Source organism: Panulirus ornatus, chromosome 30, assembly GCF_036320965.1.
Source record: "Panulirus ornatus isolate Po-2019 chromosome 30, ASM3632096v1, whole genome shotgun sequence".
Taxonomy (NCBI): Eukaryota; Metazoa; Arthropoda; class Malacostraca; order Decapoda; family Palinuridae; genus Panulirus; species Panulirus ornatus.
In genome coordinates this window covers 26015332-26028377 of record NC_092253.1, presented here as the reverse complement: position 1 = coordinate 26028377, position 13046 = coordinate 26015332, and the positions used below count along the sequence as shown (strand labels likewise).

At 40.2% G+C, this 13046-nt stretch overlaps 1 protein-coding gene across 5 annotated transcripts in view; it reads right to left on the bottom strand.

The window, feature by feature from the left end:
* Positions 1–13046, bottom strand: part of LOC139758517 (F-box/LRR-repeat protein 18-like) — a 136188-nt gene that overhangs the window by 38029 nt on the left and 85113 nt on the right. For all 5 annotated transcript variants that reach the window (XM_071680033.1, XM_071680032.1, XM_071680031.1 and 2 more), the window contains 2 exons: positions 6358–6541; positions 5675–5795 (listed from right to left, as the gene is read on the bottom strand). In XM_071680033.1, coding sequence (XP_071536134.1) covers positions 5675–5795; positions 6358–6541 — 305 coding nt within the window. The remainder of the gene's footprint in view (positions 1–5674; positions 5796–6357; positions 6542–13046) is intronic.

Genomic DNA, 13046 nt, shown 5'->3' with positions numbered 1-13046 from the left:
AATAGTTACTGTCAGATGTAGTGAATGCTAAGACTATAAATACCTTCAAAAGTTGTTTAGACAAATATTCTATAAATTCAGGTATACTATGAGAAAAACACCAGAAATAAACTGTATAAATGACAGCGGTAATGGGGACAGTAAAAGGCTAACATGCAGCTGTGGGGAGTTGGTGATAGCTTAAAAAACTGCTGAGCGGAATTACATTTTCATGTCAAATTAGATTATTTTTTTTTTTTTTACCAGACAACCCTGTTGTAGGCCAATCAAGCCTCCTATTGTCTATCTTTCACATGTAAACTCAAAGCAAAGGAATCTTCACTGGCCACTTTCCATCAAGGACACAATAACCAGTATTCAATCTTTTACCAATCATCAATGTCAAATATGGATGTATATGAATATGAGGTAGTGAAAGCTTTGCGGAAGATGAAAGCCGGCAAGGCAGCAGGTTTGGATGGTATTGCAGTGGAATTTATTAAAAAAGGGGGTGACTGTATTGTTGACTGGTTGGTAAGGTTATTTAATGTATGTATGACTCATGGTGTGGGAGGAAAGTTGTTAGAAGCAGTGAAAAGTTTTTATCGAGGATGTAAGGCATGTGTACGTGTAGGAAGAGAGGAGAGTGATTGGTTCTCAGTGAATGTAGGTTTGCGGCAGGGGTGTGTGATGTCTCCATGGTTGTTTAATTTGTTTATGGATGGGGTTGTTAGGGAGGTAAATGCAAGAGTTTTGGAAAGAGGGGCAAGTATGAAGTCTGTTGGGGATGAGAGAGCTTGGGAAGTGAGTCAGTTGTTGTTCGCTGATGATACAGCGCTGGTGGCTGATTCATGTGAGAAACTGCAGAAGCTGGTGACTGAGTTTGGAAAAGTGTGTGGAAGAAGAAAGTTAAGAGTAAATGTGAATAAGAGCAAGGTTATTAGGTACAGTAGGGTTGAGGGTCAAGTCAGTTGGGAGGTGAGTTTGAATGGAGAAAAACTGGAGGAAGTGAAGTGTTTTAGATATCTGGGAGTGGATCTGGCAGCGGATGGAACCATGGAAGCGGAGGTGGATCATAGGGTGGGGGAGGGGGCGAAAATCCTGGGGGCCTTGAAGAATGTGTGGAAGTCGAGAACATTATCTCGGAAAGCAAAAATGGGTATGTTTGAAGGAATAGTGGTTCCAACAATGTTGTATGGTTGCGAGGCGTGGGCTATGGATAGAGTTGTGCGCAGGAGGATGGATGTGCTGGAAATGAGATGTTTGAGGACAATGTGTGGTGTGAGGTGGTTTGATCGAGTGAGCAACGTAAGGGTAAGAGAGATGTGTGGAAATAAAAAGAGCGTGGTTGAGAGAGCAGAAGAGGGTGTTTTGAAGTGGTTTGGGCATATGGAGAGGATGAGTGAGGAAAGATTGACCAAGAGGATATATGTGTCGGAGGTGGAGGGAACAAGGAGAAGAGGGAGACCAAATTGGAGGTGGAAAGATGGAGTGAAAAAGATTTTGTGTGATCGGGGCCTGAACATGCAGGAGGGTGAAAGGAGGGCAAGGAATAGAGTGAATTGGAGCGATGTGGTATACCGGGGTTGACGTGCTGTCAGTGGATTGAATCAAGGCATGTGAAGCGTCTGGGGTAAACCATGGAAAGCTGTGTAGGTATGTATATTTGCGTGTGTGGGCGTATGTATATACATGTGTATGGGGGGGGTTGGGCCATTTCTTTCGTCTGTTTCCTTGCGCTACCTCGCAAACGCGGGAGACAGCGACAAAGTATAATAAAATAAATAATAATGAATATGAAATGGTGCTAGAACAACACACATTTCTATAGTACATACAATGACCTCTAAGAGCAAAGATCTGAACCTTTGCCACATGTGGCAGCCAGGAATAGTATCCACTAAGCTATGGTGCCCATAATAGAGAAACAGCTATTCAGTAACAAGTAATCGAACACCCTTTGTCTTATATACATAAGAAATGGGGTCTTCACTAGCCAATCCCTATCAGCCATTCAGTAACCAGTGGTAAAGTATTTTAACAATCATGACTGTCAAAAGTTGAAGTATCTGAATACAAAATAGCTCTAAAACCATGAACATCTTCAGACACATACAGTGTCCATCAGAAAGGATTCGAACATCCATCACTTGTGTGGCAGCTGGTAATACAGCAAACTAAGCTATGGTACTGAAAACAGAGAGACGGCTAATCAATTACAAGTAATCAAAAACCTTCATCTAATATTCATAAGACATTTTTCCATCTGATGCACCAAAATCAGTAGTTAACATTTGACTGATCATCACTGTCAAACATGGAGGTATATGAATACAAAATACAGCATGGACTTGAACCTCAACTATTTGTATGGCAGCAAGGAATGCTTATGTAAAGCTAGGCTATGGTGCTCATAACAGTAAAACAGATATTATGTACAAGTGGGAGATGTATAAAAGAAAGAGGCAGGAGGTCAAGAGAAAGGTGCAAGAGGTGAAAAAGAGGGCAAATGAGAGTTGGGGTGAGAGAGTATCATTAAATTTTAGGGAGAATACTACCTCGCAAACGCGGGAGACAGCGACAAAGTATATAAAAAAAAAAAAAAAAAAAAAAAAAAAGATGTTCTGGAAGGAGGTAAATCAAGTGCATAAGACAAGGGAGCAAATGGGAATTTCAGTGAAGGGGGCTAATGGGGAGGTGATAACAAGTAGTGGTGATGTGAGAAGGAGATGGAGTGAGTATTTTGAAGGTTTGTTGAATGTGTTTGATGATAGAGTGGCAGATATAGGGTGTTTTGTTCGAGGTGGTGTGCAAAGTGAGAGGGTTAGGGAAAATGATTTGGTAAACAGAGAAGAGGTAGTAAAAGCTTTGCGGAAGATGAAAGCCGGCAAGGCAGCAGGTTTGGATGGTATTGCAGTGGAATTTATTAAAAAAGGGGGTGACTGTACTGTTGACTGGTTGGTAAGGTTATTTAATGTATGTATGATTCATGGTGAGGTGCCTGAGGATTGGCAGAATGCTTGCATAGTGCCATTGTACAAAGGCAAAAGGGGATAAGAGTGAGTGCTCAAATTACAGAGGTATAAGTTTGTTGAGTATTCCTGGGAAATTATATGGGAGGGTATTGATTGATAGGGTGAAGGCATGTACAGAGCATCAGATTGGGGAAGAGCAGTGTGGTTTCAGAAGTGGTAGAGGATGTGTGGATCAGGTGTTTGCTTTGAAGAATGTATGTGAGAAATACTTAGAAAAGCAAATGGATTTGTATGTAGCATTTATGGATGTGGAGAAGGCATATGACAGAGTTGATAGAGATGCTCTGTGGAAGGTACTAAGAATTTATGGTGTGGGAGGCAAGTTGTTAGAAGCAGTGAAAAGTTTTTATTGAGGATGTAAGGCATGTGTATGCATAGGAAGAGAGGAAAGTGATTGGTTCTCAGTGAATGTAGGTTTGTGGCAGGGGTGTGTGATGTCTCCATGGTTGTTTAATTTGTTTGTGGATGGGGTTGTTAGGAAGGTGAATGCAAGAGTTTTGGAAAGAGGGGCAAGTATGAAGTCTGTTGGGGATGAGAGAGCGTGGGAAGTGAGTCAGTTGTTGTTCGCTGATGATACAGTGCTGGTGGCTGATTCATGTGAGAAACTGCAGAACCTGGTGACTGAGTTTGGTAAAGTGTGTGAAAGAAGAGAGTTAAGAGTAAATGTGAATAAGAGCAAGGTTATTAGGTACAGTAGGGTTGAGGGTCAAGTCAACTGGAGGAAGTAAAGTGTTTTAGATATCTGGGAGTGGATCTGGCAGCGGATGGAACCATGGAAGCGGAAGTGAATCATAGGGTGGGGGAGGGGGCGAAAATCCTAGGAGCCTTGAAGAATGTTTGGAAGTCGAGAACATTATCTCGGAAAGCAAAAATGGGTATGTTTGAAGGAATAGTGGTTCCAACAATGTTGTATGGTTGCGACGTGTAGGCTATGGATAGAGTTGTGCACAGGAGGGAGGATGTGCTGGAAATGACATGTTTGAGGACAATATGTGGTGTGAGGTGGTTTGATCGAGTAATTAATGTAAGGGTAAGAGAGATGTGTGGAAATAAAAAGAGCGTGGTTGAGAGAGGAGAAGAGGGTGTTTTGAAATGGTTTGGGCACATGGAGAGAATGAGTGAGGGAAGATTGACGAAGAGGATATATGTGTCGGAGGTGGAGGGAACGAGGAGAAGTGGGAGACCAAATTGGAGGTGGAAAGATGAAGTGAAAAAGATTTTTAGTGATCGGGGCCTGAACATGCAGGAGGGTGAAAGGTGGGCAAGGAAATAAAAAGAGTGTGGTTGAGAGAGGAGAAGAGGGTGTTTTGAAATGGTTTGGGCACATGGAGAGAATGAGTGAGGAAAGATTGACCAAGAGGATATATGTGTCAGAGGTGGAGGGAACAAGGAGAAGTAGGAGACCAAATTGGAGGTGGAAAGATGGAGTGAAAAAGATTTTGAGTGTTCAAGGCCTGAACATGCAGGAGGGTGAAAGGCCGGCAAGGAATAGAGTGAATTGGATCGATGTGGTATACCGGGGTCGACGTGCTGTTAATGGATTGAATCAGGGCATGTAAAGCGTCTGGGGTAAACCATGGAAAGTTCTGTGGGGCCTGGATGTGGAAAGGGAGCTGTGGTTTCGGGCATTATTACATGACAGCTAGAGACTAAGTGTGAACGAATGGGGCCTTTGTTGTCTTTTCCTAGCACTACCTCGCACACATGAGGGGGGAGGGGGATGTTATTCCATGTGTGGCGAGGTGGCGATGGGAATAAATAAAGGCAGACAGTATGAATTATGTACATGTGTATATATGTAAATGTCTGTGTTTGTATATTTATGTGTACATTGAGATGTATAGGTATGTATATTTGAGTGTGTGGATGTGCATGGGGGTGGGTTGGGCCATTTCTTTCATCTGTTTCCTTGCGCTACCTCGCAAACGCGGGAGACAGCGGCAAAAAAAAAAAAGTGTACAAGTAATTGATATGCTTTGTCTTATATACACATGCAACAGGGTCTTTACTGGCTATTTCCTGTCAGACACAATACAGCTAGTAACTGACATCTTAACAATCATCACTGTCAAACATGGAAGTATATGAATATAAAATAGTGCTAGAACAAAACATACTTCCATAGTAAACACAGTGTCCTTCGACAGCAAGAATCTGCACCTCTGCCACATGTGTAGCAGCAAGGAATGTGCTAAAAACTAGGTTATGCAGCCCATATTAGAGACACAGTTATATGATTACAAGTACTCAAATACCCTTTGTCTTATATGCATGAGAGGTAGGGTCACCAGCCATTTTCCATCATGCACACAATAACCAGTAGTTCATGTTTTACAGAACATCACTCTTACATTCCCCCGTGTTTGAGAGTGATGACCTGATTACCTTTAATCAAATAATTATTTATCTATGATGGGCACACAGCACATTTTAGGAGAGACTGTACCATCCATAAGAGGATGAAAAAGGTACAGCAGATGAAGCGTCCAGAAATGTGTTTGAGAGTGATGTTAGTAGGAAGTGTATATATAATTGTAGTGTATAGGGGAAGCACTGTACAGACAACCCTACTGGACCATAGAAAGATGTATCCCAACTATATATGAACAGACCTCATTTGTACTAAAACTGTGGTATAATTTAATATATCTTTGCCTTACCTCAATTAGAAATATGCCGTCAGTTATAGGAATACCATCAAGAGTAAGGTGTGTGAGCCTTTTAAGTTTCTTAATATTTTCTAAACACTCCCAGTGAACTCTAGCTGGGCTGCAAGAGACTCTGTAATAGAAAGAAAGCCTTAAATATCAGTATCATAATTAATCACTATCACTTACAAACAAGACACAACAATTAGATTTTAACAATGTAATACTACCTATGCACTGCAAATATAGACCTACAGGTGATGATATGAAATCCTGCTAGTTTTCTCTAATATTGCATTCTAATCCCAAATATCTAAGATTGTTTAATCACTAATTCATTTCTTACTATGAGGCATGTTATGCATATACCATGAGTGTTGTGGTCTCAGAATTATCTTCAACACTTGAAGGCATTCAAGTTTTTCAGGTAGTGATTATAACCTGACTGAGACAAACTTTATAAGCCTCGCAAGTGACAAGCCTAAAGCCTAAATAACTATAAGAATGTGTATTATCTTTAGAAATATCTTGAACACATGAAGAACATGTTCAAGATTTTTCAAATGGTATCTATAATTTGCAGTTGATGGCATCAATGACTTTGGAAGTTTATTAGCACAAAGCCCAAATAACCATCTAACCTACTTCTTAATCTCAAGCACTGAAAGGTATACTGGAAAAAATGAAAAACATACCTAGTATTAAAGCCAATCTCTAGCATTATAATCAGTGGACAGTTTTCAAACACTAAGCTGAAAGCTGCTAATTCAGCTCGTGCCAAACTATTCGCAGATGAGACACCAACTCTCTTTCGTTTAAATCCAATACTGATGAGAGCATCTGATTTTTTCATACTAGTTTCCTTATTGTGTTGAATTTCTGGAAATACAGAATACAAAATATAAAGATCAGCTATCAATGAATACCTGTTATTCCTCTCTAAAAGCTTATAAATGATGCAAACATGTAAGGTAATCCATGCCAATTACATTTGTGCTTGCATCTTATAATATTTTGTCTTTTGGGTTGATATATTTGCTGAATGTCTTAAAAATAATTTCCTAATAATACTATACACTGAAAAGTTGTGGAACATATATTCTAAGCTGACATGATTTTTCATTTCCAAGGAGAAACTTTGCCTTGCAGACAGTCATGTTATTTGTCTTTGTACAGTATTCATACCTGTTTTGTTTCCCTAACATTCAAAGCATTGCAGTGCACCTAAAATCTCTACTATACACTTTATATACTGACCTTCATTTATCCAAGAACTACCAGCAATACACAAAATATCTACTGATTAGTTACACACATTGGTCTAGCTATGTGAAGCAGCTGTAACTTGTTTACAGTGAAAAGCAGAATACATGAAAAGAGAATTAGGGTTTCCTCATTAAGTATGTAAAAGAAGAAAGTAGAAGCAGGGAAACATAAAAAGCCAAAGAAAATAAGAATAAGAAAAATGGCAACTGAGTCCAAGATACTTATTTCTAAATGAAAACAGTGCTTGAAACTCATTTCCAAATCTTATTTCAAAAAACAGATCACAGGGGAAAGTTCATAAAGCTAAAATGTTGAAGCCTCAAATTTACCCCATCATACATGGGTTGATATATCACTTAAACTCTCCCATGTTGCTAAGCCAACACACAGGTGGTTCCAATTCCCTTCAAGCCTTCTTTACATGGCAAGCAAAAGATGGCATCTGTCCAAGTTAATATATCTAAGCTGTATATGTAGAGAATGGAGGGGGGATCTACAATCGTGGGACCTCATCTCTTAAACTTCTACAACTTCTTTCAAGCCTGTGTTTCATGTAAATGTTCACATTTTCATTACTTAACTCATTCTATTTGTCCATGACCCTGATAACATAAAAAGTACTTCTTTACATATTTTCTAACATGTTTCTTATGGCCACTGGGTGTTCTTTCTTTACATCTTTCAATGAAATGTCAATATCAACACCATCATACCAGTTTAGCAATTTGAAAGATTGGATCTAGTCACCTCTTACTCCTCTCTTCCATAATGAACGAACTTCTGGTCTTTAAATCCTCACTATAACTGAGCTTTCTTAATTTTGATGCTAACTTTATTGCCAACTCTAAACCTTCTCTGCTAGTTCTTTGTGATTCTTTATGTGCAGTGTCCAAACTTTAGAAGTATTTTCTAGTCTTGGCATCACATTCACTAGGATCAGGGGAGACAGAACCCTAGTGTTCCCTGAATGCATCTGAGAAGGACAGGGGGTTGTATTTCAATTTCTCAGAGTCAAAAGAGATGAAGGAACCTAGAGAGAGTGCTCATCCTCCTCAAAGGCTCAGGTTGGAGTGTTTGTATGTGTGTGAATATAACTAGAAGAAAAAAGAGATAGATAATATGACTGGTAGAGGAAACTACACATTCTGGCTCTGAGTGAAACTAAGTTCTGGGGAGAAGAGAAAAAATGGTTTAGTAATTTCAAAGATGAAAAGCCTGGGGTTAGTGTGAGGGCAAAAGCAAAGAAACAGATGGTATTTCAGGTGAAGGAGTAGTTATGAAAATGTGTGAAAAAGCATAAGGAAACAAGTTACTAATGTGGATTAGAATGAAAATGGCATATGAGAACTGGGTGACTGTTAGTGCTTATGCACTTAGTAGTGCAAGGAGGAGAGGTGTGTTTTGGGAGGAGCTGAGTACATGCATCAGCAGTTTTGATGAGAGGGAGTAAGTATTACTGATGGGGGATCTGAATGCAAGATTGGGTTATGTGACAGTTGAGGGCATAATTGGTGGACATGGGGTACCCAGTGTGAATGAAAATAATGAGCAGTTTCTGGAGTCCTGTGATAAAAAAGGAAAAGTGACTGGGAATACCTGAATGAAAAAAATGGACATGAATACATATATGTGAGTGATTGGGGTTAATTAAGAGTGGGCATTACTGGATTTTATGCTAGCTGATATGTATGCTAAAGAGAGAATCTTCAATTTAAATGTGCCAAGAAGTGTTACTGGTGGGATGTCTAAATCACTTCTTGGTGGAAATAAAGGTGAAAGTTTTTAAAATCTCAATGACTGGAAGATCTTATTTGTAACCATGGTAAAGAGGCCTGTGTAAGAAGATACTAGGAAAGACTAAAAGAGGAATGGTAAAAGGTGAAAGCAAACAAAACTATGGGATTGGGATAGGAGTGGAAAGTATTTTTAGGAAGCATTGCTTAAATATATGGAAGTATGTGGGCTGCAGAAGGTAAGGTATGGGCATGTGAGAAAGTGTAGTGATTAGTAGGATGAGGAAGTAAAGGTGTTAAAGACAAAAGAGACTTCTATGGGTGTTACCTTCATGGAAGGAGTGCATGTGACTGGGAGATGTTCAAGAGGAAGTGGAAGGAGCTCAAGAGGAAGTTGCAGAGACTAAAAGAGATGACAAATGAGAATTATGGAAATAAAGCAATGGAAAACTTTGGGGTAATGAGAAAAAATATTTTGAAAGAGAGTAAAAAGTGTGAAGAGAACAAATGGGAGCATTGGTGAAGAGAGCATATGGAGTAATGGTTACAGACAAAGAGGTGAAGATGAGATGGAATAAGTATTTTCAAGCACTGTTGAATATGTTAGGTGATACAGTGGTAGATATGGAGTGTTTAGCATATGCAGGTATATAGAGTGAAAGGATCATGATGCAAGATTTGGAAAAAAGAAAGAAGGCAGTGAAACCCTTCATAAGGTGAAGTATGACCAAGCAGCTGGAGTGAATGGGACTGCAGTTCAACTTCTCAAGTAACAGTGTTGATTGGTTAGCCAGGATTTTTATTATATGTATGACTCAAGGTGAGGTGACTGAGGACCAGTGGAATCTATGTATAGTGCTAAGGGGAACAAAAATCAATGTCTGAAATACAAAGGTATAATTTTGTTGTGTATACCTGAAAAGTTGTATGGGGCAGTGCTGATTAAGTGTACAGTGATATGCACAGAGCTTCATTTTGGGGAGGAACAATGGAGCTTAATGAGTGGTAAAGGTTATGTGGACTACGTGTCTGTTTTGAAGAATCTGTGTAAGAAACAGAGAGACATGGATTCACATGAATTTGGAGAAAGCATATGAGAGGGCTGATAAAGATGCTTTGTGGAAGGTGTTATGAATATATGGTGTGAGAGTAAGGCTACTAGAAGAAGTGTGTGTGTATAGAAAGACATGAAGGTGAGTGATTCCTGGTGAAAGTGAGTCTATGGCAAGGATATGTGATGTCATCATGTAGTTTTATCTGCTTATGGATGAGGTGATGAGGATGTTTAATGCAAAGCTCTTAGGGACAGGGGTACATCTTTAGTCTGCTGTTAGTGAGGAGCCTGGGAAGTGAGTTAGTTGCTGTTTGCAGATAACACAGCTTTGGTGGCAGACTTTAATGAGAAATTGTAGAAGCTGGTGTCTGAGGTTTGGGATAGAGTGTTATGGAAGAAACAGAGTAAATGAGAATTAAGTTAAGTTATTAAGCTTAGCAAGGGAGAGAGACATTTAAGTTTGAGTGTGGGTTGGAATGGAGAGAACCTGGAGGAAATGGAATGTTTTAGAGACCTGGGAGTGTACACAGCAATGGATGGAACCATGGGAGTTACAGTAAGCCATAAAGTGGATGAGGGGGCAAAGGTTCTGGATGCAGTGAGTAGCATGTGGAAAGAGGACATATTCTGTGAGAGAAAAGAAGGGAATGTAACATGGTAGAGCATTCCTTATGGCGTTGCTGGGATGCAAGGCATGAGCATTATATATAAAAAAGAATGGAAGAGGGTGAATGTGTTGGAAATGAATTTATTATACTTTGTTGCTGTCTCCCATGTTAGTGAGGTAGCACAAGGAAACAGATGAAATAATAGCCCAACCCACCTACGTACACATGTATATACATAAACGCCCACACACACACACATATACATACCTATACATTTCAACATATACATACATGTACATACACAGACATATACATATATATGCACATGTACATATTCATACACGCTGCCTTCATCCATTCCCGTCACCACCCTGCCACACATGAAATGGCATTCCCCTCCCCCTGCGCGCATGAGATAGGGCTACAAAAAGACTACAAAGGCTACATTCGTTCACACTCAATCTCTATCTGTCATGTGGAATGTACTGAAACCACAGCTCCCTTTCCACATCCAGGCCCCACAAAACTTTCCATGGTTTACCCCAGACGCTTCACATTTCAATCCATTGACAGCACGTCGACCCTGGTACACTACATTGTTCCAGTTCACTCTATTCCTTGCATGCCTTTCACTCTCCTGTATGTTCAGGCCCCGATCGCTAAAAATCTTTTTCACTCCATCCTTCCACCTCAATTTGGTCTCCCACATCTTGTTCCCTCTACCTCTGACACATATATCCTCTTTGTCAATCTTTCCTCACTCATTCTATCCATGTGACCAAACCATTTCAACACACCCTCTTCTGCTCTCTCCAACACACTCTTACCACACTCTTTTTATTACCACACATCTCTCTTACCCTTTCATTACTTACTCGATCAAACCACCTCACACCACATAATGTCCTCAAACATCTCATTTCCAACACATCTACCCTCCTCGCACAACCCTATCTATAGCCCATGCCTCACAACCATATAACATTGTTGGAACTACTATTCCTTCAAACATTCCCATTTTCGCTCTCCAAGATAATGTTTTCGTCTTCCACACATTCTTCAATGCTCCCAGAACCTTCACCCCCTCCCCCACCCTGTGACTCACTTCCGCTTCCATGGTTCAATCTGTTCCTAAATCCACTCCCAGATACCTAAAACACTTCACTTCTTCCAGTTTTTCTCTATTCAAACTTACCTCCCAATTTAATTTGTCCCTCAACCCTAATGAACATAATAACCTTGCTCTCTTTCACATTTCACATTCTTTCACATACTTTATCAAACTCAGTTGCCAATTTCTGCAGTTTCTCGCCCAAATCAGCCACCAGTGCTGTATCATCAGCGAACAACAACTGACACTTCCCAAGCTCTCATCCACAACAGACTGCATACTTGCCCCTCTCTCCAAAACTCTTGCATTCACCTCTCTAACAACCCCATCCATAAACAAATTAAACAACCATGGGGACTTCATGTACTGGGAACCAATCACTTTCCTCTCTTCCTACTCGTACACATACCTTACATCTTCCATAAAACTTTTCATTGCTTCTAGCAACTTATCTCCCACATCATATACTCTTAAAACCTTCCACAGAGCATCTCTATCAACTCTATCATATGCCTTCTGCCAGATCCATAAATGCTACATACAGATCCATCTGTTTTTCTAAGTATTTCCCACATATATTCTTCAAAGCAAACACCTGATCCACACATCCCCTACCACTTCTGAAACCACACTGCTCTTCCCCAGTCTGATGCTCTGTACATGCCTTTACCCTCTCAACCAATACCCTCCCATATAATTTCCTAAGAATACTCAACAAACTTATACCTCTGTAATTTGAACACTCACCTTTATCCCTTTTGCCTTTGTACAATGGCACTATGCATGTATTCCACTAATCCTCAGGCACTTCACCATGAGACATAAATACACTGAATATCATAACCAACCAGTCAACAACACAGTCACCCCCTTTTTTAATAAATTCCATAGCAATACCCTCTAAACCTGCTGCCTTGCCAGCTTTCATCTTCTGCAAAGCTTTCACTACCTCTTCTCTGTTTACCAAACCATTCTCCCTGACCCTTTTACTTCGCACACCACCTCGGCCAAAACACCCAATATCTGTCACTCTGTCATAAAACACATTCCACAAACCTTCAAAATACTCACTCCATCTCCATCTCACTTCACCACTACTTGTTATTAACTCCCCATCAGCCCCCTTCATCGATGTTCCCATTTGTTCTCTTGTTTTATGCACATTATTTACCTTTTTCAAAACATCTTTTTATTCTCCCTAAAATTTAATAATACTCTCTCAACCAACTCTCATTTGCCCTCTTTTTCACCTCTTGCACCTTTCTCTTGACCTCTTGCCTCTTTCTTTTATACATCTCCCAGTCATTTGCACTATTTCCCTGCAAAAATTGTCCAAATGCCTCTCTCTTCTCTTTCACTAACAATCTTAGTTCTTCATCCCACCACTCACTACCCTCTCTGACCTGCCCACCACCCACCTTTCTCATGCCACAAGCATCTTTTGAATAAACGATCACTGCTTCCCTAAATACATCCCATTCCTCCCCCACTCCCTTACATCATTTGCTCTCACCTTTTTTCATTCTGCACTCAATCTCTCCAGGTACTTCCTCAAACGAGTCTCCTTTCCAAGCTCACTTACTCTCACCACTCTCTTCACCCAACATTTCTC